Source organism: Pundamilia nyererei, unplaced genomic scaffold (assembly GCF_000239375.1).
Source record: "Pundamilia nyererei isolate P.nyererei 1_Seehausen unplaced genomic scaffold, PunNye1.0 scaffold00192, whole genome shotgun sequence".
Classification (NCBI taxonomy): domain Eukaryota; kingdom Metazoa; phylum Chordata; class Actinopteri; order Cichliformes; family Cichlidae; genus Pundamilia; species Pundamilia nyererei.
This window is the reverse complement of record NW_005187593.1, coordinates 327369-351922: the sequence shown is the minus strand read 5'-3', so window position 1 is coordinate 351922 and position 24554 is coordinate 327369. Positions and strand designations below refer to the sequence as shown.

The following is a 24554-nucleotide window of genomic DNA, read 5'->3' as shown; positions in this document are numbered from 1 at the left end:
AATGTGGTTTCTAAGTTAATACATCTGCGTGCCATAAGGAAAGAATATAAACATCAGTAAAGCTTTTTTCAAATCGTCTCTCCCTCTTGTAGTGGACATCGGATCTTGCTTAACCTCCTAGGACCTGGCGTCCACATATGTCACATTTTGGGTTATTTAGACCAAAATACTAAATTTTGCTCTACAAGGGCCTGATGTCCACTTACGAGAACAATATACTGCCTCTGTTTTATCGAAATTTAAAACGAATATCCTCATATGTGGCTCTCATTTTTCTTAGAAACAAAAATCAGGTAAAAAAAATAAATAAATCTGGTGATTCTTTGTTTTTACATTCATCGGGTCCTAATATGCCCAAATATCAAAGAGAAATTAAAAATGCATGCCATGGAAGAGTTCGGGTCTTAGGAGGTTAAAGACCAAGTTATGTGACGTAATCCTGCGGAGCGAGAGAGAGAGAGAGAGAGAGAGAGAGAGAGGATGGAACTGAAGTTCTGGGCCTTGTTTCCCCCGACCGAACGGTCCGTCCTAGTAATCTTTCCGTCTTAAGATGGCGGGGTATGGAAACCTTGTCCGAAGGGCTTTGGGGCAGATAGGAGGTCATGGAGGAGTCCGGGGTTTTTTGCTCCAGCTGTTCAGGTGAGTTTAATAAGACGTGTCTGTGTTTATCCGCTGGAGGTGAAAGATAAGGGTTAAATGCGGCAGAAACGAAGCGGGGATTTGGAGAGCTAGCTGATGTTAGCATGCTGTAAAGGACTCCTGATTAGCTAGACATTAAGAAAATGGTGTAAAGTCCATTAAAGGGCTTTAGGAAATGTGTGAAAACTATCGAAACTTTAGGACTTTAAAGGTGATTCGTTTTCAAAATAAGGTTATGTAAATGCTACATGTTGTGTTTATGACCTGCAAGTTTTGGGGAAACTAACGTCTGTCTTCCTATTTTATTGGCAGAGTGAATGATATAAAAACGGGCACGCTGGTCGGTGTGGATAAATATGGAAATAAATACTATGAGGACAAGAAGCATTACTTCTTCGGTGAGTCAAATTAATTTCAGAGCTCTGTAGTGACTGTTTCACGTCTACAGATCTTTCTGTTATCTGGTTTCACTCATCCTAATGTTTGCAGTCAGGGTAGTTTAAGATGGGTATCAACTTGATAAATCAGTCTGGGATTTACTGATCCAGCCGTGATCTTTTCACGTTTATTTATATTTTACTAGGAAAATGGAAAATTAGGTGCAGCGATTTATTGCAACATGTGCAAACATACATGTAAATGTACTTTCTCTGCTTTGTCTTATATACAGTTCTAATTCTAATGTTTAATGTGACCACCACTTTTCTTTAACACATCCTGAACTCTCTCAGGTGAGATTTCTTGTAATGTTTTTAAGTAGTCTTCAGGAATAGCTCTCCAGCTTCTTGAAGGACACTCAAAGCTCTTGTTTGGATGTTTGCTGCCTTTAGATGGTCCCACACTGCTTCAGTAATGTTAATGTATGAGCTCTAGGGAGGCCAGTCCATGTCTGATAGTGCTCCATTGTGTGTCTTTCTATCCATGTACGCTTTAACTGCATTAGCAGCGTGCTTGGATCAATGTCATGCAGGAACACGAAGCTCCTGTCAGTCAGATTTCTTTCAGATGATATTGCATGGTGGTCATGGCCGCAAACCATGACAGAGCCTCTACCATGTTTTACAGATGGTTGTACATGCTCACGTTTGTCTTCCTCTCCTGACCTTATTCCATCAGAATCAGTTCCACTGATTTTCAGTCTAGTTCTCATGTAATTTGGCATACCCCAGCCTTTTGTCCCGCCCTTCCTTAAGAATGGCTTCTTGACAGCCACTTTTCCACTGAGACCATTACTGGTGAGGTCTCCGTGATTCAGTGAGGTTTTTAGATGATCAGCTGAAGCACCAGATGCATCTCTCAGTTCTTGTCATGTCTTATAATTCTTAAGAACATGGCCTTCAGATACTGTTTATCTGGTGTAGATAGTTTTTAGGCCTGCCACTTTTTTTTTTGTTGTTGTTTTGTCACGCACTTGTCCAGTTTCCTCAAACCTTTTAAGGATACACTGCACATCATGGTGAGATATGCCAAGCTTTCAGCTGATAGCTCTTTGGGAATCACCTTGGGGAGAGGAAGGTCTGTGTGTCTGTTCTTAGACTGCTGCCCCCATGACTCAAACAGTACATTTATGACGATTAAATTTGTTTGATGCCAGGAAGGAATGCTGGCCAGCAGACTGTGTGACTATGGTTTTTATCAGTATCACAACTCAGATTAATGTATATTCCAGTAAATGAATGGTTAGATGTGAGGGACTCTGTTGTGTTTAAAAAAGAAAAGAAAAAAATCCCAGCTTCAATTCCGGCAGGAGTAAAGATCGTGCCTCAGGCATTAGGAACCAGTGTACTTCAAGCCTGGTTCAGTAAGAGGCACTGATGTCCGAGAGATCTTCCAGAAATAGTGATGCTGATTTACAGAGAACTGAGAATCGGTCCAAACTCATTGAGCAGGTTAGGGCTGCTGCATCAGTTACCATGGTGATGAAGAGGAAGAGAAGTGAACCATCTTGGCAACACTGAAAATTCAGGGTTTAACCTGAATTTGACCTTGGCGATTCCCTAATCTTGCTCCATAGCACAGACATTATGTCAATGGTGACCTGTCTATGGTTAGAGGAAGGATTTGAGTTCAGTTTAAGTCAACTGCCTTTGACAGGAAAAAAATAGTAAAGCCAAAGTAAATTAAACTTCAGGTCTTTGATGGGTCTCCAGCAACCTGTTGGATGTTAGGAGGTTAAGTGTAATTTAGGATGAATTTAAATGCTCCTTCAAAGAAAATCCCTATTCTTAGTTTGTGTTTTGTCTTTGTGCGATCAGGACGTCACCGCTGGGTGATCTACACCACAGAAATGAACGGGAAGAGGACTCTGTGGGAGGTGGACAGCAGCATGGTGCCAGCTGAATGGTGCGGCTTTTATAATGGATTCAAATAGGGTCTGGAATCAGTTAAAAAGCTCAATAAGAAATGTAGAAAACCAATAATGTACATTTTTAATGTTAGAAAGTGTCCATAATATATAATTGTGTATATATAATTTTCCAGTAATCCAAATTATGTTTAGTATTTACTGTAAAGAATAATGTTTTGTGCAAAAGAAAGAACTAGTATGAGATGGTGAAAGAGGAATTTTTTTTTTAAGACTTAGAGTTTGATCATTTAAAAGCTGGTGTTGTTTAAGCCTCCGTCTGTGCACTCTTCAGGCATTGCTGGCTGCACTGCATGACCGACAACCCCCCTACCACACATCCTCCGGAGCCCAAGAAGTTCCTGGCTGAGATTCACCAGTTCAACGTGAGCGGCACCCCACAGCAGTACGTGCCCTATTCCACCACCCGCAAGAAGATCCACGAGTGGATTCCCCCCAAAGCCGGAGCTCAGTGAGCTCGTCATCATCCACATTGTAAATTATGGTTCCTTTCCTGTATCCCTGTCGTAAATAAAACCTCTATACCTGTGTTTGTGGTGCGAGTCCTTACGTGAAAGGGTTTTCACTTTTTTCTTGAAAGCTTGGACATCAGACACCTCTAAATTGTTTTTAAATCAAAAACATCATGTATGTAGTATAATGGCTTTGGTGATTTTCTACAAATAGAAATTATTTTAGATGCTGTTCAAAGAAGATGGAGAACCTTGGAGTTTATTGATGTTTTAAGCTTTTAAAACCACACACACTGCTACACAATGCTACCAGCCCTGTACTGTTGGTACAATACAGGATTCATGCGTTAATATTTACACAACATTCTGACCCTATGTTGCAGCAGCATTAAAACTAATCAGAAAAGATGTTTTTTTTTTCAAATGTCTGTTGTCCAAATTTGTTACCTTAGTTTCCCGATGACGATTCTGCTTGTAGCCCATCTTCTTTAAGGTTTCAGATGCTCTTCTGCATATTTTGGTAATAAGAGATTTTTTTTAGTTTCTTTTTGCTTCCTACCAGCTTTTCCTTTGAATTTTTCCTTTTCTTTTTTTTTTTTATCAGTGCACATTAGGTGGAAACATCTCTTTGCTTATTTTAAGCTTTTCATGGATGCTCAGATATTTTTGTAATTCCACTAAATTGGCTCTGCATTGCAGAAAAACTAATTCGCAGAGGTGTGACAGAAAGAGAGAGAGAAAAAAATTAAATCCAAACAGACTAAAACTCAAACACTGGACAGGAAGTCAAGACCAGAACTGCATTAATAAACTGGTTGCACTGTGCGTCTGTTGTGTGTGCCTGTTGATTAGTGCAGGATTAGGCTGAGCTGGAGGAAAATTGCAGCCTGCAGCACTTCACTGAGATATGCAGAGATCCTCTCAAGTGCACGACTAAAAGCCGCACTGATGGTAACACAGTGCCACACTCCCTGTGAATGTCAAGACCAGCCCAGAGCTCTCTGCAGGGCTGCACACTGACAGGTACGTCTGTCTTTTATTATTTACACAGTCTGAGTATCTGAACATTTCCACACATCCCTTTTTACTCCAACATAGGTTGCACCTTTTGCAAAAATGATGTGCAGCATTTGACAGTCTGTTTGCATAATTTATTAAAAATATAAGTAGTTTGGAAAACTCAGTGTTTTTTCGCACCTCTTTGTATATTTATACAAAAAAAAAAAAGATTAAAAAACAAACATTTTCTTCTCTAATCATACCAAGAATGTCATAATGATCTGACAGCTGTTTGTTATGCTGTGAAAAGAAGAAAAATGTTCATTGTTGAACAAGGAAATGTGGCAGCAACGGTTGTGTTTTTTTGTTTGTTTGTTTTTTAAACCCTTTAAAATATACTTTTTTTGGGGGGGGGAGATTTCCTTTATTCTAAAGTAGTTTAAAACCTTCCACAAATTAAATAAAATGATCAGAATGAGAAGAAATAACATCTATGAGATCATGTCCCAGTCTGTACCTTTGTTTAATACTAATTTGTACCACACGGGGGCACAGGGATTGAACAAAACCTGTATTTCACCAGGGGAGGTATATGGCAAAAAGCAACACTTTTACCAGAATCATAAATTAAACAGTAGCAAAAATCTGAGCTGAGCCCCCTACTGGTGAAAGCATCCCTCAATTCATTATATTCCACTTGTCCAAAGTCAGGTTAGGGTGGCAGTAGGCTAAAGACTGTATTCTAGGCATCCTGCTGGTCAGCCACAATTCCCAGTGTCTCCAGGGGGATACTGGAAATTCCCAGGCCAAACAACTGGCAGAAGGTGCCCAACTGAGGTCTCCTCTAATGGGGCACCCAGTTGGGCATAGCCAGGAAACCACAAAAATAATACGCAAAATATGTTTTTTCCAACATGACTGAAAGACAGAGAATTAAAATTCTGGTGTTTATGTGAGAGTATTTAAAGCCAGCAGATCATGTTTAAATGATCTTGTTCAGTAGTTAAGACTTTGTTTTTATATATTTTTGTATTTTTTCAGCAATCTGCAGCTGTTAAATGAGGAGGTTCACTGCTTCATCACTTTTTGTTCAAGGGGAACATTTAGAAGAAGGTGTAAGTGTACGTCTCAATTTATCTGTAATACAGTTTAGTGGCCAACAGGTGGAGTTGTTCCCCTTTTGTTGCCATATTGCTCTCTCAAACCAGATCATGCTCAGGGGGCTTTTTATATCCCCTTGACTCAGCATTTCAGCAAACAACAGTCCTCTCAGAAAGGCGACTTTTCATCTAAATCTTCAAATTAATTAAGAACAAAGAGCCAGAAGTGCTTTGATGTGATAACACAGAGGCTTGAGTGGCCTTTAGTGCGCTCTTCAGGCTGATTTCTACATTTCTATTCAGTGAACGGTTCATTTGTTGCTCATCTGTTCTGCCTACATCTCACGTCAGCTGATAGCTATTGTCTGATTCATCTTCTGCAAATGGAGCAGATAATCCCGTCTCTGCTTTTGTGTTTGCTGATGCAGCGCTACGCTGAAGTGGCAGCTGGTAAAAACAGCACCAGGGAGTCTAAAGAGGGTCATCCTAACACCGAGACACCTCCCTTTTTCTTCACCACCTGTCTTGCCAGCTATCATAACTCTTAAGTGTCAACAGCTTCATGCCTCCTCTTTATCGAGTCTCTTTACCGTCCTTCACTTTTGCCACTCCCTCCCTCCCCGTCCTCTCCTTTTTCATCATTCATAACCGACTTTCTTCCACGAGGGGGGTTTGACTCCTAGAGGAGCTCCCTTTTTCTTTTTTTCCACTTTCTTTTTTAAAAAATCTTTAATTCTCTAAATGTTAGCTCAGCTTAGTGGGTCGTAGTCATTGCCTCAGGCCTTTGATTTTTTTTATAGACCTCCCCTCTCCTTTGGCTTTTAAAATGTTCCAGTTCTGCCCACTTCCCACGAATGATACTGCACACATGAAGGAGAAATTCAAAGCTTCTCCCCCCACAGCCTTGAAGAGATCCCCTGTCAGTCACTGGCATCCCCTCTCTTGGTTTTCTATAGCGAGATCACAATCCCTTTTCTCTTTGTTCATCATTTGTGTTTGCTTTGGAAAAGCACAGGTCTGTTAATGCTGTAGGTCTACTATTGTTTTTCAATATATCAAGACTTTTTGCCATAATTTATAAGTGCTGCAGTTCCTGAAATGCACCTGAAGGAGAGGCTGAATGAGTTTTCATTGAGGATACCTGCCAGGTTTTAACTAAAGTTCCTTAGCGAACCCAAATGCAGGGCTTCACTTAGGGGTAAAGGCATCAGAGTAAATGTTAACTTTTGAAAAAGTAACAGAAAAAAATGAGGAGGATCTACAGAATACTCCAAATGTACACCATCAGTAAAATAACAAAACTCCAAAACAAGAGGGAGCAGGAAAATTAGACAGGAGACTAGAGCAGAGAGTTAGGGAAAGCAAGAGCAGAGGAAATACTACAAGACTCCACCTTTTGGCCAGCGGCAGATGGGATAGGCTTCCTGACCGTGAATTTGATAAGGAGAAAATGGATGGATGGGCAAAGGGGAGGTCGAAGAAACGCAGTTACCAAAGTAAAACAGGAAGTAGAAACGATGAAGACAACGATAAGATGGAGGGACTCTGTAGGACACTAGCAAAATATGAACATGGAGACATAAGAAAGGAGGTCAGTACACTAAACATGCTTACCTGTCTCTAGTTGATATGACCACTCTTACTGACACCACACAGAGCCAAGAGTAGAAAGTCTTAAATCTGAACTTTAAACTGAACTCATTATTTGAAACATTTGTCCTTGAGTCCTCTCATTACCCATGAGCACTCTGATGGTGTCATGGTCCTGTGTCTAGTGATCCAATGTTTATGTTTTTGATTATTCGTATTCTGAATTTTGGGGATTTCTAGTGTTTAGGTTTTGTTTCTGTGCCTCCCTTGTGTGCTCCGTGTTGCATCTAGTTTTTTCTGGTTTCCTGTTTTACTTTGACAGTCCTGTGTTTGTGCATTCTGTTTTGCTTCCTCCCTGTCTTGTGTGTGTGTGAGATTAATGCCAGAGTGTTCCTTCGTTACCCTCTTGTGTATGTAGTCCTCTGTCTTCTCTCTGTAATCGTTTTTTTGCATTTCCTTTTCTTTTGTTCTCCTTGTGTTTCCAGCTTTTTAGGTTTCTTGTTTGTTGTTAAGCTGTCATGTAATGTTTAGTTTTCCCAGTATAGGTTTTGTTAGCTCTGTGTTAGTCAGTCTTTGCTTTCATTGTTCTGTTCATGTAAAATTAAGGCTTACGTTCTGTTAATATCCACCTCCATCTCTGTTGTCTGCATTTGGGTCCTCACTCCCTCATCTGCATGTCGCCTGCTTTAGCAGAGGTGACAGATGGATGCATCATGGCCAACGTGGGGTTCAGTATTTCGCCCAGGGATACAAGGGCTCAAACTTCTGACCTCCCACTCAGTAGATGGTAGATGACCCTGTGCAGCTCCTGAACCACAGCCACAACCTGGCAGCGCATGTATGAGAGAAAACGAGGTACAGAATAATAGGACTCCTGTAAAGGTTGTGTTAGGAGCACACAACTTGGAAAGTATTTCCTTCTGCCAGTGTTTGGTACTTGTGTGTCATGACCTCAATTTCTAGTTTCTGAGACGTGAAACTGCATGTCCAGGTTTTTTCAAATAAATAAAAAGGTTCATATTTGCAGAAGGACATTTTGTTCCAGATGGTACCAAAATCAAATATAACTGCCGATCCAATGTTTGGCTTAATAATTGTAATAAATGTCACTTAAATAGATATTGCAATGTTGGTGAGTTGTTTTAATGAACATTTTGCGATCTAGTGAGCAGTTTTACTAAAAACTACTGTGTATTTTCCATAGTAATGAAGCAGCATGCCCTTCAGTGAAGCCTGGTTCATTATAATAGCAGCAGAGCTTCACAGACACAGTGGAATAAAGTCTCTGGATTATGTGGGAAATTTTTCTGTGTTGCTTCTATGCATAGCCTTTGAGCAGCTTTAATGTTTTAGCTGTTTACCGTCACCTGGGGGCAGTGTGACAAAAAACAGGTGTGTGGGCTGCTTGGTCTCCTTGGTGAACTGCACACAAGCATATATGCGCAGCCCGGCCCTCATGCCCCTTTGCACAGATTCAAAATGACCCAAATGATCATAAAGCAAGCAATAAGCTGCAACCTCAGACAAAGAAAAAATAAGGCAATGCAAAAGTGCCAAAATCTGCAGTTCCTTCAGTGGCCACTTCAGGCTTACTCCAGAAGCAAGTCTCTACACAGGAGAAATAAAAATAAAATATAAAAAGGTCAGCAACCAGAACAACTGAAGGAACAGTGATGGAGAGCGGACAGGCAGGTGTGTTTCAGGAAGGTATTGCTTCTTGCAGGTTTGGCGTTCAACTTGACAGTTCAAGTAAATGCCAGGATTGTGACACTTTGCAGCTTGTTTTTCATTCTTGCAAGAGTTAGCTCCTTCCTCCATATACAAAATCACCTGCCTCCAAAAAAGCATCAAAATTCAGACTTTTAGCCTTTTAAATGCACTGGATGACATCATTGTAGCTGCCTTCATCTTTTACATTGTCTATGGTGGTAAATCTTTACTGAACCAATCAGCACGCATGCAAATGCATATTTTATATATTTATTACTCGTGCTATTTTGCAAGTGCCCCCTACTGCACCCTCAACTGAATTGCTCCAATATCTGTACAAATAGGGAAGTAGATTGGCTCTCTTTTATTGGCTCATGGTTGAGCCAATCAGCCAGTGCGTAACGTCAGGGCGATTACTCTCCTCTTTTATAAACAGTTTATGCTCTGGACATAATACTGACTGCATTAAATCATTGTTGGTTTACACTGAGGAAAAGTGTCACCAGCGTCATCGTTTAAAGGTTTTCAGAAGGATATGAGGATTATAGCCCTGAGACATTAGCAAGCAGATATTACTAAAATTCCTCACTCTTCAGTGGAATTGTTAATAATAACAGTAAAGAGATAATAAATATGCCCTGTTTATTGTCCTCTATGTGTGTAGTTTGAGTGGGAGCGGGTGCAAAGTCCAGCACACACAAACACACACACACAGAGGCTGTTATCTGACGCTGCAGATTAGCAGTGCTGTCAGAGTCTCTGTCCTGTAGAGTGCGTTCACCCTCAGGCAGCAGGAGATTCCTGCATTAACTCAGCATTCCCACACTCTTTCATTCCCTTAAACCTCCCTCCCTCTCTCCAAGGCTGTCCCTATCTCAGTCCCTCCTCATCACATAATCCTCTGCTTCTTCCCTTTTGACTGGCAGTGGAGAATTGCTGTTGTTGTTGTTAATGTGTGCAAAGTGTGTCCCGGCCGGTGGAGGGTGGCCGATAAGGATCAGGACAATTCCTACTCAGGCTCCCTCATGCCTTTTAAGGTGGCTTTTCCGCCTGAAAGGCACAAGTGTGTGAGGAGAGTAAAAGAACAGGGCTGCTCAGGAGGAGTGAGTGCAGTGCTGGTGGAGCTCTGACAGCTCTGCTGAGACAGGAAGCACTAGATTTCACAATAAGACGGTTGCATTGCACACAGAAGTCGACAGACAGGCACACACACTACTGCCTCCTCTTAGAGGGGAGTCGTAAAACTTCAAAGAGCCAGACAGAGCTCTGTGGTGATTTCAGAGGTCTCCTGAAAACCACGCTGGAATGCACTTTGACCTCAGGGTGTGAGGAAGAGGAGACATGAGGAAGAACTACAGTGATATTCCACTCATCTATGTGACAGAGGTAGCTTTTGAACTTTATTTCACTCTAAAATCTGACTGAATGTTGATTATCTTGTTGTCGGCTTGATGAGAGATGAAAAAGTCGCTTCTTATTTTGTTTACGTGAAGTCGCCTGCAATCACTTGATATTCACAGCAGCTCAGGCACACAAAGATAAAAGCATTCATTTATGAATGAAATGTGCTCTGATGTATAGTAAGAACTTGATATTCCTGCAGGCAGGGGAAGAAGATTTTTTTTTTATCTTATGCTGTGTTGTGATTACATTGGCATTTCCCACTAAACATAACCAAGGAAGTTGATTTTTAACAGTCTGAGGTCGAGTGAGACAAGTTTCACCACGTTTCTCTCTGAGCGTCAACGTGTGATTGGCCTTTGGAGCTTGAATAACATCTGAGGAATGCCTACACCAAAACACTGGCTATGCACACGTATTAAAACTGCCTGGGCTGTTTTTATTTTCGCTTTCTTTCTTTCATGATTGTTCTAAAAGAAGTCAACCGTGAAGTTTTCTGTTTCTGTTCCTCCTGTCTCTATCTGTCCATCACAATCTCAGCTGCTCTATCAAAATGTCCGGTTGCTGAACTCTGTGGCTGTGAGAAAAGCGTCCCAGAGCGTATCCCTGGAAGGGCGCTGTGCTTTTGGCTGCTTTTATTGTGCTGACACTGTGTGTTTTATGTGTGCACATGCATTATGTGCCTCATTGTGCCAGTATATGCACAACACAAATGCGTTAAAAAAAAAAGATCTTATGTAACCACTTCCACCACAATGAGCCTCTTCCTGTCCTGTCAGGCTAACAGCCTCCATCAGATGACCAACAAGGAAACAGTAGAGGGAAGAAGCTGGTAGTTTTTATCTGTCATTCTCCTCGAGGTCTCAGCGCTGCAAAAACCTTCAGCAACAAGTCTATAATCAGCTATCGCCTGGGTTTTCACAACTTATGCATGCGTGATATGTTGTCAAACCCTCTGTGTGCAGTATGTGTGCGAAGCCTGAGAAATGTAGAGACTTCCATCCATTTACCATGGTAACCAGCAGTGTCTAAAGCATTCAAGACCTTATCTCAGTGCTTCGCCTTGTCTTCCTCCTGCTCTCTCGCTGTGTTTTAACCCCAGAGGGAACATCTCAAAGGACGTCATAGCAAGAAATGTCTTTTTAACCTTCATCCTTACGTGCACTTAAAGCAACACTATGTAGTTTTTGTTGTGTGGGGGCAACAGCACCCTCTGTGGCCAAATGCGGTAATTACACGAATGCTTGCGTTATAGTCCAGAATAAATAGGGAACAGACCTGTAATCTAAAAAATATTTTTTTGTTTTTTTTTCTTCTTCTGATTAATTTTTAAAAGAAGGAATTGAAACAATATATGTGGTTCCGTATTTTGGATATTTAAAGGTTTTTGTAGTAGAGATAACTTTAGCTGTAGTAGAATACCTTTCTTTAAGTTTTAAGGACATCACTTCATGGGTGCGAAATGAGCTGCAACAGAAAATATCTAGCAGCAGCCTCCTGATCACACCACCTTCAACCACCATCTAACTGCTTCTCTCATGTGGTTTGACTTGAACCATCTGTTTTAGTTACCATTCCTTGAGGGCTGTAATCAACCAAGTATGTCATCTCTAAAGTCCCATAACCCTGCCAATCATCTTACAGTCATGATAAAAAGTAGTACACTATCTGTCAGTTCTAAGGTTTTATTTGTCATGATATATTTTTAAAAAAGTATTTGGTCTATATCAGGTCTCAAAATTTGTTAAACACAACCTGAAAGGAACAAAAACACAAGACATATTACACTGTGCCAGTCAGTTTCAACTAAAATTAAACCAAAATGTAAAAAATGTAACAAATGAATAACTACAGCCTGCGATTCAGGTGCTTGTAGAACCACCTTTAGCAGGAATAACTTGAAGTAATCGTTTTCTGTATGATCTTATCAGTCTCACATTGTTGTGGAGGAGTGTTGATTCAGTTCATTGAGGTTTGTAGGTTTTTGTTTATGTACAGCACTCTTAAGGTCCAACCACAGTGTTTCAATTAGGTCGAGATCTGACATTAGATTTACTGCTGTGCTTGTGATCATTTGTTCTGCAGAATGACCTAATTATGACCGATCTTAATCTATGAACATAAGTACAACAAAGCAATCTAGCCATTTGATAACGCTTGAATGAAACATTATCAAATTACATTTTAGTCAAATAAATTGACTAAAATGTAATTTTTATTCAGTGCCTTAGTAAATTGAACCCCACATAAAAATCTAATTCAGTTTTATTTATACAGCCCCAAATCACAACAACAGTTGCCTCAAGGCGCTTTATGTTGTAAGGGAAAGACCCTACAATGATACAAAGAAAACAGGAAAAACCCCAACAATCATATGACTCCCTATGCAATCGCTTTGGCAACAGTGGGAAAGAAAAACTCCCTTTTACAGGAAGAAACCTCTATCAGAACCAGGCTCAGGGAGGGTCGACCGGTTGGGGGTGAGTGGATGAAGACAGGACAAAGACATGCTGTGGAAGAGAGACATAGATTAATAATAGCAAATAATTAAATGCAGTGAGGTGTATAAATGACTAAGAATCTTTATCACAGTCTTGGTGAAGACTGAAAACTGCTGGATGCCAGATGTTTTTCTGTATTGCTGCCCAGTAGATGCCAATATGTAATGTGTTCTCAGATTAATGTAAAGGAGCGCAAGTCTAAAACTTTTATGCATGGCAGTAACGTTTCATACATCACCAAGTAAGTACAAAAGCATGCAGGACTGCAGTGTTTCTCAGATAAAGCTGTTTAGTGTGTTGTTTCCACAAATATGAAGTCAGTCAGTCAGACAGGCAGGCATGGGCACGGCAGCACCGAGGAGAAAAGACTTTGAGCCAAATTACTATTCAGCCGTCTGCAGCTGTCAGTATAACTCCCTCTGACCGGACTCCACAGGCAGTTTTTCATGTTTCCTGACCATCTTTCCAAATTTGCTGCCATCAGAAATTGTTTCTAAATAAATAACATTTTTTTAAACATTAAAACAATTCAAATTATAAATATTTAGTTATATTTGGGAGTCCAGACTTCCAGAATGACCAGGAAGAACTGCAGAAATTGAATTAAAAAATAACATTATTGTACAATAGCACTGCTATTTTTATCAGCACAAGATAAAATATTCTAAAATGAAATGCATTTTTGATTTAGTGCACGATAGGCAGACCCATCTGCCTCCAGAAATACATGCATTTAACCAGCCATTACAGCTGTATGTTGTATATCTGTGTATATATAATTGTGTATATAGAGCATGCACACAGTCACAGACTCACATAAACGTTTATGTCAGAGTTTATGTCAAAGAGAGGAGAAAATGCCAGGAGGTGCCCAAAAACACCCTACACCTGCAAGCCCAAACCTCTACGTGTTTGATATAATGAAGTAAATCCACCTGATGGTTTCAGGGGTGTGTTTTATTTGTGTTTTACACTAACAGGTGCCCAATTCATGAGGCACCATACTTCTAAGTGTACAGATGACTCAGTAATTGTGTTTCTGCTGAGCAATAAAGACCCTGCAGAGGTTTCAGAGTGGTGTAGTGCTGCTTCTTGGAGAGATGCTCGTAGATATGATTCTCTCGGCTGTGGAGTTTAAGCAGTAGTACAAATGCTGTCACGCTGTGCTCGATGGCAAGTTGACCTTTGAGCTTCAGGTGGTTCTTTGAGGTTTTTAATGACGGCACCTTCATGAGATTGCTTTATTGTTGTTTTAACATCAAAAACACAAACAGACCTGCAGGCTGATTGACCCCCTTCTATATCAGCTTAGGACTTTGAACAAGATCTATCCAATACACGCTGATGCCAACCTCCAGACAGGAAAGCCAACATGCAGGTTAATCACAGGGGCCACTGGACTTTAAACATGTCTGTGCAATTATTCTGCCATTATTCTCCTGATTCATCAACAATCAAGCTTATGGTTGCCAATTATGGGCAGTCGAAGCTGTATGATTCAAATTCACAAAGACAAAGTTTTGAAAAAGTGAGCAAAATCATCATCTACAGAAAATATGTGAAAATAGTTTCCTTCCTGAAGTTCCTTAATGTATGGGGTGAAATCGAGCCACAAGTCATGAAGCACAAAGATGCCTCTTGATATCACATTTACAATTTGATGATTTGAATTTGCAAAAACAAGACAAAGGAGTTGAAGGATGGATGAATGCTTTGGTGTCCTCATACCTTGACTGTTTTAATTCATTATACTCTCACCATAATGATGTTTCTGGCACATGCCACCTGGAACAAATTCGTTTTGTTGTGAAGGACAAGCTGAAGGCTTTTGCCATAATTTAGTTTTTCTTTCTCCTCAGATAACATCCAGTACAGTACAGTCATCTCTTATCAAAGTGTTACAGTTTCCATTCTAAATTTCAGTGTTGTGGGATGATTTTCTTTTGTTTAATTCTATTTGTAGTCTTTATTTGGCAGTACGGTGCAGAGAGTAGACAGGAAAGCAAGGAGAAAGTGGGGCAATTGCGGGGGAAGACTTGAATACATGCAACTGCTCCAACCTTTGGTATTTGGAGCACCATGACAAGGAGGAACCCTCGTCATGAATCGTCCATGAATAGGCGCCTTAAAAAGATGGAGAGGTTTATGTATGCCCCTGAGGCCTATTTGCCCCAGTAGGCCCTCCCAGGGCAAAGTGGCTCCAGGTGAAGGGTCAAAGTCTGATTCTTATGACGATCTTTATGAAGGACTCATAAATGGACGATGGTGTCTCGCTGGGACTGGGGTTACAGGGTCCACACAGCCACGACTATACTGCATCTCCTGCACGTCTGTACTGTAATTTATACTTACATCGAGGTTATGATGCCATTAAAACCAAGCGAACACATGGACTGAAACAACTTTTAGAATAGAATAGCACATGTCATTGCACATGTCACAAGTACAAGGTACAAGGTACAAGGTACAATGCACTTTTACTTCTGCTGTCTTTTAAAGATTAAAAAAATAACATTTAAATAATCTAAAAGAGGCTGTAATGAGATAAATCATTATTAACAGGACTAGTCGCACTAAAGGGCAGGCTCGAGAACGAAAAAAACTTCTGTTCGTTTTTGATATTTAATGTTTCCATTTGCCTCTAGTCTCATTATGACTCACATTTTCCTCTCACGCTAATTACATTTTATTTTTGCACCCAGACAATTTTATAGAGTTTATTCAGCGTGTCTAGCATGTAGTGAACAAAAGCCCACATCTTCACCATTACTCACAATCTCGCATCTGCCTGAAAACTGTCAGTCCTCATGATATAAATTTCTGATAATGCTCGTTCCTCCACGTAGCGCTTACTGTGTTGACTTGCCAGCAGCTGGTTAGAAGCCAGTACGAGATCAGGAACTGAATTCATTAAAGACAAAAAATGCATATCCTCGAGGTGAATCAGCTGAGGTTAAGTGTCTGTGAGGGTTTTGGTACAAAGAGTTGTGTGTGCGTTTATGCATGTGTGTCTTTGTCTTTGCCTGCTACACTGTTAGTGGCTACAACTAACAATTAACAAAAATAATTTTTAAATGGCTAAACTTGCAAGATTCCCATTAGCTTCAAAAGCACCGTAGTGCAAAACAGAAAGCGATAACAAGCTAAACTAAGCTGATGCAAGAGGCCAAAAGGAAGGTGTAAGAGTGTGCCAATAAAAAGAGCAGGAGCATAAATAATGAGAATTATTTAAAATAGCACTGAAGAAGAGTATTCAAAGAGTGTAAATCCCCCTAAGAATGAGGGCTGTACTAATACTTTGATATTTTATGATGTTTTTATTACAACATCCTGACATCAGAATGTTTTAATTATCCAGTCTTTAAGTCTGATGTCATTAGCTGTTTCTGGGTCCAAACTTCGCTTCATGTCCCAAAGAAAAATAAACACTGTGGCAACACTTAGAGTTACAAACTGTCTACATCGTTTCATCTGTAATAAAATGGTCAGTGTGGCTGCTCTATCAGGTGTAATACAGTATATGAAGTTAAACATCCAGGCATCCATGAAAAGTTAGAGTTCACTAGTTTCCATCTAAAGATGATATACCATGTTCTGACTGAGGGATTTCACATTAGCACAGTGAAGCTGTGGATAAGTGACGAAATGTTTCTCCCACTGAAAACGCTATTTCCAGATGAATAGAATCAACCTTTTGGGATTACTCGAAATGGTTTCAAGGTCAAATTACAATGAAGGTCAAGGTCGAATGCTTAGCCAGCCCAGGTACACGTGTCCCCTGAGGCCTAATATATTGTTGTGAAGTTTAAGAAGGTCCGTGGAAGCTTGTGGGTAATATAAAGTTTTTAGTTACAGTATTAGTTACAGTATCTCACTTTTAGCTCTACTTTTGGTCCCCACCAACTGCTGCAGAAAATGTCTAACTTCCCACAGTCACGGTAAAAAGAAAGTACACCCTCTTTAGGTTTTGTGGTCTGGGGAAGTTTTATAAGGCCAGTAAATTGACCCCAAGATCAATGACCATACAATACTCAGAGATACAGAAAAACCCAAGTGCTACACCTCAGACTCTACAGGCCTCAGTTAAATGTTAAAGTTCTTAAAGAAACTATACAAACGACTCGACAAGTGTTGCTTATTTTGAACGACTACCAAGAGAAAGCCTCTTACCTCTAGAAAGAACATGCCAGCTAGACTTAGGTATGCAAAGCTGCATCCCAACAAACCACAAGGCTTCTAGAACAATATCCACAGCATGTTAGCACACACACCTCATACCAACAGTGAAGCACAGTGGTGGAGGTGTAATGATTTGGGCTTGTTTTGCAGCTGCAGGACCTGTGCACCTCACAGACATTGAGTCAATCACAAACTCCTCCTCTGTACCAAAGTGCTCTGGAGTCAAATGTGAGGACATCTGTCTGACAGCTAAAGCTTGGCCTAAATTTGGTCATCCAATGGGACAAAGATTCCAAGTACAGCAGCAAATCTGCAACAGAATTACTGATAAAGAAAATAATCAAGGTGTTGCAGTAGCCCAGCAAAAGTCCAGAACTCAGCCTGATTGAAATGTTCCTGTGGGATCTTAAGACTGCGGGCCGTAAATGAAAACCTCAACAAAGTGAAGCGACGTTATAAAGAAGAATGTCTCACCTCTGTGTTCCCTCACTAATAAAACCAGGAGATGAGGGAGGCAGCAGACTTCCACAAACTGAACATGGCCTCATCAGACACTGATTAGACCGGAGCTGTTTGTGTTCAACTCTCCTGATGATAATGACCTTCACTGACAAGCTTTTATTCAAATTACTTCCTCTGCATCCTCTGATTTTTGTGCACGCACTAACGAAAGGTGCCATGCCATAGTCACCGTCCATTACGCCTCATCTCTTCTGTTCATACAATGCTCAATTTATCACCATGGCGACAAGCAATGTTGTTAGCAGCCTCTTACTGTTCATTCAGACACCCTATGACTAATTAAAGGAAAAACATAAACCCTTCATTCCTACAGTGACGGGATACTTTGACAGGTATTTCACCTGCTCAGTTTCTACAATAACAAACCAAAATTTGCACATTTATACCAGGATTAAACCACAAGACAACTGCCTATTTTATAAAAAATAATCACCTAATTGTTATAAAAAAAAAAAGAAGTTATGTTTTCACCGGTTGCTGCGATTTATGAAAGACACAAGCGCGTCTGTATATTTAGCTTGTCATTAAAGTCTGAGGGGCACTTCCTCTCCTCACGTTTGAACACGAATGCTTGATATGATAGGATTTATTCATCCTTTAACCGGTTTCCTGTTGTGTGCGTGCTCAGCTTCATTAACATATAACCTTGTCCTTGACTTTAGCCTCAAGCTGCCTGGTCTGAAAAGTTTGTAGTGTAAACAGAGGCTTAGTCTTCCTTCTGTCATAATTTATTTTGTCAGCAGAAAATAGAAGCGTTAGATTCCCTCACTTTAGTTCTATTCCTGCTTACAATCCTACCCTCATTGAGATGATCCATTGTGGTTGCTCTGTAAAGGTTTTAATTCAGGTTTATGGTTATGCCGGAGGCCAATGCTGAACTGTATCACCTTATGCTGAGTTGGGCTTTGAATATTTTATCCTTATAATCAATAGGTTAAGTTTTAGGTCACATCAGAACAAGGATAAAACCTAAATACAGGTTAGCGGAGAGCACAAAGAGAGAGCATGAGAAAAAATCAGCGCTTTTATAACAAATTCTTATCGGCAGTAACCTATGTTCTTCTATGTGTTACAAGAAGTTGCTTGAGAACATTGATGCCAGTCTAATATCAGCTGTACGCAAGCTAACAGCTAGTTCAGCTTATCACAAATACAAAATTAGCTGGTTTGGCTCTGAAATGTAACAATTTGATTTGTAAAGAAGCTAGACTTAAAAACGACAAAGAGTTCCCACAATAATTTATTTAACTTTTAAGTTTCATTCAAAGATAAAGCAAAGATGGAAAGCTAGCATGTTTTCGCTTAATGTGTCTCACAGCTAGCAAAGGAAACATTGAGAAACAATGGATCATATAAGTGTCTGTTGCTCAAAAAGCTAATAAATCTATTTATAAAGGAGACTTTTTGCTGTCGGGGTTTTAGCAGCTGAGTCATTTGATATTTTGAAGAAATAACAGTGAAGGTGTCGGTTTGTTGAACCCCTTCCTCTTATCTCTCGCTGACCTCTCACTTTAATGTCACACCTTTGGGATTTCCAGTTCCTTTAACTCTGCCTCGGTACACCTACACATCACAGCAGTTGTCACTGATTCTGAGGGAAAAAATTAGCAGAGAGAGACCTGAAACCACTCAGAAGAAGACAAAGGGGCCTAAATGTCACACTCTAGCAGTGTGGGGCAGGCGGTGACGTAGGCGTGTGGTGGGACCACACATGAAAGCGTGGCAGCTGCCCCACGCTTTGAAAGCGTGACCCTTTAGATATTTATTTCAAACAACCTGTGATGCCTGGGTGTTTGCTCAGAGAGGCTGTGCTGTCTTTTATGAAAGCTTTCACACATTCTGATAGATCTGCTCATGTAACCGTGTTTTGGATTTAATGTGAAACATATTAGACACAGCTAGGACTGGGACATGCAATAGAAATGTGTCATATATGTTTCACATTAGATCCAATGGTTTCCCTGTTTTATCGCAATTTTAAAGATGTAAAGATGAATCTGTTAACTGGAAACGCTTTTATTTTTAATATGTAAACATTTTTACTACCTCTCTTTAATCCATAGTCATAGCAGACTTGTGTCTTTGTTTTATAAATTAGAACAAAGTCTAACAACTACAGCATGCTGACGAAAATGCTGGCCACGCCTCCTAATCTTTGATTCTGGTGTATAAACACTTTTCCTTGATATTCATTATGAAGAACTCACTGAGCTCGGGGATTGTGTGTGATGTGTGAGTCACCAACTCTCTGCTCACTCGGTAACTGCAGAGCTCTAAACCTCCTCCGGCATTAACATCAGCACAAAAACTGTGCTTCATGGCACAGGTTTCACTGGCTCCTGTAGACGTGACGTGTTGAGTTTATTATTACATATTCTCTGTTTGATTCTTGTCTACAGTTTACATTTCAGGCTTCATGTATTTTCTTAGTGTTTTCAGTATTGAATTCTTAGTTGTACATGTTTTATTCTGCTTGTTAGTTATCTTCTGTGTCTTATATTGAGTTTTACTCCCTCACATGTGATTGTGTTAATTTGGGGCACCTCATTTTCTCCCAGCTGTGTCTAATTCCCATTAGCCCTCAGCGTGTTAGCATGTGTAGTCCTGCCATTCCTATCTATTAAAAATCTTTTCTTTTTTTTCAGCCATTTTTGAATTGTTTATTTTTTTGGTGGACTTTGCTTTGTGGACTTTCAGCAAACAAAATTAAAGGCTTGCTTAAAGTTTAAGTTTGGCTAACCCATTTCCATGTATCCATATTTGGGTCCTGAGCGCTTCAATTCATCACACTCTTGTCCACATAGTGTCGCTGACTTGCGGTTAACCTCACAAATCCTTTTTACCAGACTTTAATGAAACATAAAGGAGAACAGCCATGCGGATCATTTTATTTTAACGAACTTGGGTAATTCTGATCTGTTAGTGGTGCCACTTTAGAAGCTGCAGGAACCTTTAGACACAGAATTGTAAATGACATTAGACTTAAAAGCAGAACAACATACATACAAATATAACTGTTACATTTACTGTGATGTTATAAAATGCTTAATCTTCTGAACATAAATTTAACAGTTTATGTTTAAAACATTTAATTTGAGACATAAAGTGGATATAAGAGGCCAGCTGACAATGTTAAAACTAGCGCATCTGCCGACTTTTGATTTTGGGTTAATTGGCCAACCCACCATCTTCAGGTATCTGGTTTTAGCAACTGGTTAAAAATATTCCATCTGTCCACTTCCTTTACCAATTCAGGGAAAAGACAAGGTAAATCCTGGACACAGAGAGAGACGAAGTCACACCTATCGGCACTTTAGGATCAGTTAATCAAGCATGTGCTTCTTGGACTTAAATGATACTAAAGTATGAAAGACGAAACCATAAAGGCACAGGGAAGCCCTAGCTGGTTTATGCCACCCTGGTTTAAAAACATTTTATTCAAATGGAGATTTTTCTTCTGGGGAAGGTCAACCTGTCGTTGGCAAGGGGAGGGATGCTTATATTTATTGTATGTAGGGGGAAAAGAAAACAGCTAACACATGATTATTATTATTATTATTTTAAAATGAGGAGCGAAATAATTACTCTCTGGTATGGGTTAGGATCATCTTTTTTAAAATTAAGAAATATACCATTCACCTTGGTAAAGGTTGTAAGTTAGCTGTATCTTTCATGGTTTAGAAAAACAATGAAACTTGAATATACGTTTACATGTGTAAACACCACCCTCATGCATTCATGTATGACTTTAAACAGAATTTGTCAAGTGAATCAGCAACAGCTGCTTGTGGTTGAAAGCAAGTTGCTGATAAAGCAGCAGTTTCCACAGACTGGCAAGAAATACATTTGCATTATATGCAGTGTGAAAAACAGTCATCACCTCTATTTTGGTCCTTAAGCCTTTTGTTGGAGGGTAAAATGTAAATCACGTTCTTTGTTTAAACATAGCTACAGCTTCTTTTTGTACAGTTAAAATTTATACGGTACGGAGAAATAAAAATGTCCAAACATTTCTATTGTTTTTTCCGCCAACTTCAGAGGACAGTTCTTGATAATGTTTTTAGTTTGTTTGTTTTACAATGATAAGGATTTCTAAAGAAGCAGAATTCCTAGAAAATACAGAGAACAGTCCTTTGTGAACTCATTTGTAGCCAGAGTCTGTATCTAGTAATGCCCGTGAGTGTATCTCAATGCCATCTCAAGGTTTTCCTTTATATTTCTGGGTATTGTAGTGCTTTGAATTGGTTGAAAACAACATCAGCTGATATACCTCACTTATGTTTTCCCTGTTGGTTTGACAGATTTATAACCCGGTTATTTTCACCTCCGGGCAAACAAAAACCCATCTCTGTTGTGCCCATTCAGCAGACCATCTGTTGCATATGTTGCATGTTTGTGCTCCACTGTATTTGTGTGTCTAACGGCATCGATTAGGCCATTTACGCACATAGTGCATACAACAAAGCTGCATCAGGGTTAATAAAGCTGTGGCTGTGTGACCAGCCTCGACAGTACAGCAGTCTGCTGCAGTCAGCTTAAATTTACCGCCACATCTCTTTAAACCCTTTCAGCCTTTACCCACCCCCAGCGCACCCATTCAAGTGTCCCATTCATTAAGGCTTGGAGAGAAAAGGCATGGCTGGAAAGCGGGGAACTTTAGCCTTCCCTGAAGAAATGCTATTATAGAGGGTGAAAAGCGCTTAGGGAGCGTGAGGAAGAGGAGGAGAAGGAGGAGGAGAGAGTCTTCTTCAGTTCATTTGCTTGAAAGAAACAGAGTTGCTTCTCAGGCAGAGATACAAAAAGGAGGGAAGGCAATAAATAAAATGAAGAAATTGAATTAAAGGCTTGTGCACACAGGTTCAGATGTCTTGGAGAACTGAAGATTAGAGCACACTGTTCATGGTTTTACTAGATGTACCTGCTGCCTGGCTCATCTGAAGCTAACCTACAAGAAAATGTAATTTATTTAACACTTCTGACCTCAAACTTGGTTTGAAATGTTAAAAATGTTTTTAAACAAAGATTTAAACTATGAAGATTTTTAAATTAAATAACTGACACACTCAAAGTTATAATATAACACTAAATTGCCAAATAAAGATAGCTGGGTTAGGATAACAAGATATGCAGACTGTGGCGCAAGCTCCGTTTACAAAGGATGGGCTCGCTTATACTCTTTAACAAGGATCTGAAACTAAGATACACAGCTGGAAACCCTTTGCATCGACATGTAAGGCAGTGCTACAACCAGCAGTCCTGCATAAATAATAAACTTTGGGCTAACGTGGCAGGCTACCCATGATATTTAGGATAAACCACACAGAACCAGATCAAAAACCAGTATAGACAACTGCAACCAGATGCATGTGGTGCACAAGCTGATTCATGAAGTCACAGTTTGAATCCTTGAGTGAGAGAGCAACTTTAATCTGAGGAGTACGAGCTTGTAAATGTATACTACTGTCATATCGAGTGCTGCTTGATAGGCAGACTCAGGGAAATGCTCAGAGATATAGCTTTATTTCTGAAACTCATAAGGTGGTTCTAGGAAGCGGATCTACCAAGAATACTATTACAATTAGAATGCTAGGAAGTCAGAACTTACTACACAAAAGGAAAACGGGGCACAAGGAAGACGCACAGCACAAGGATATAGGGACCATGAGGTAAACACAACAAAGGACAGAAGAAAACTGAGGACCAAAGTTTAGATGTGAGATAAAGGCAAAGTGGAGACACGTGAGGGAAGACAGCTGAACAGAATCCAACTAATGAACCGAAGAGAAGCAAAGCGGAACATAACACACACAGAATGAGAGACTATCAGAATACGTCAGGAATGCGGGAACAGAAATGCAGACTCAACACAAAGACAGAAAGGGAAACACGCAGAGACAAGGCTGACCTCATTCAGAGATCAAACCAACACGACACCAGGGCAGACTGGAAACAAAAGGGAACCAACAACAACTGAGGAACTGAGAACTAGAAACTTAGATAACACAACTCAGAAGTGCTGGGAAATAATACTGGAGTCAAAGGATGAAACACAATATAGAACTAGAATGTAAATCACCGGGTACGACCCAGGAAACATGACAGGACTTAGAAGAAAATGGTCTGTGCACACAACTGGTCGCATAATAATAAACTTCTTTTGATCTGCTGCCTCTGTTAAATGTACTGCATTACTGCAATATTCACACAAACTCAACATTTCCTTCATAATTAAAATTAAAGCCTTCATTTCAAAACTTACGTTATTTGAAGAAAAATGGCACTGGAGATTATCCACGGCTTTGATATTCACCCTCTGAAAACTGCTTACTAATTCTCACACACCAGGGAGGAAGTGAGGGAGAGACAGCAAGCGTCATACAGGGAAGAACATGGAGAGGGAGAGGACAGCAGCTATGAGGAGAGCACGGAGATGTGGCTGATGAAGATGATCAGACAGACAGATGAAGGAGTGTCACAGTTTTAAACTTGGCACTACAGATCTGCTCTGACCCTGTGCGCCCTGCAGTCCCTGTTCACCAATCTGCAGACGAAGAGACGTTGCCATATACTCCATATGTACGTGAATAGGTCTCATCTGCTGCAGATTAAGCAGCTGTTTGCTAGGAAGTTCACAGTATCAGCGTATTTCTGTTTCCCGCCTCGTGGCCAAAGATTTATTTCAGGTCTAGCCGAGAAGGACTTAGTGACGGATTTATAAAAGAGTCGTGCACCTCGCACTGTTGATTCTACATTTCAGCAGGCTTGGCTTCATGGCTGACCCGCTGCTGGAGTGTTTGATAATGCCATGTCAGACTGATTACTTCTGCCTGATGATACATGTAGATGCCCAGACTGATTAGTCACTGTCCCCGCTGCCAAGCTTTAGCCGCAGCAGCCTCCGTCCTACTCTGCTTGTATGAAAGTCTAAGGATCCTTACTTAGTCACTGCTGGGCCTAATGGGGCTCATCCCTATCAACAGAAAAACATAGAAGAACATCTGCATAGTTGAATCTAGTCTTGTGGACTAAATATAGAGGGATTACACCCAGTTTTAGTTTTCAAGGTTCCTTTGGATTGCAGCAGAACTGCAGGGTT

The 24554-nt window shown here is 40.2% G+C and overlaps 2 protein-coding genes across 3 annotated transcripts in view; both read left to right on the top strand.

Annotated features, from left to right (window-relative positions):
- The first annotated feature begins 502 nt into the window (after positions 1–502).
- Positions 503–3534, top strand: ndufa12 (NADH:ubiquinone oxidoreductase subunit A12). Its single transcript, XM_005747239.2, has 4 exons — positions 503–639; positions 952–1037; positions 2895–2982; positions 3279–3534. Exons 1-4 carry the CDS (start codon positions 551–553, stop codon positions 3457–3459), a joined length of 444 nt encoding a protein of 147 aa, XP_005747296.1. The 5' UTR covers positions 503–550; the 3' UTR covers positions 3460–3534.
- Positions 3535–4377: 843 nt separating this feature from the next.
- tmcc3 (transmembrane and coiled-coil domain family 3) overlaps positions 4378–24554 on the top strand; it is an 80038-nt gene continuing 59861 nt past the window's right edge. Inside the window, exons 1-2 of one of the 2 annotated variants that reach the window (XM_005747236.1) lie at positions 4378–4479; positions 5497–5576. In XM_005747236.1, coding sequence (XP_005747293.1) covers positions 5514–5576 — 63 coding nt within the window. In that variant the 5' untranslated portion in view covers positions 4378–4479; positions 5497–5513. Of the gene's footprint in view, positions 4480–5496; positions 5577–10019; positions 10242–24554 lie in introns of those variants that run through there. The other variant, XM_005747237.1, reaches the window with a different exon arrangement.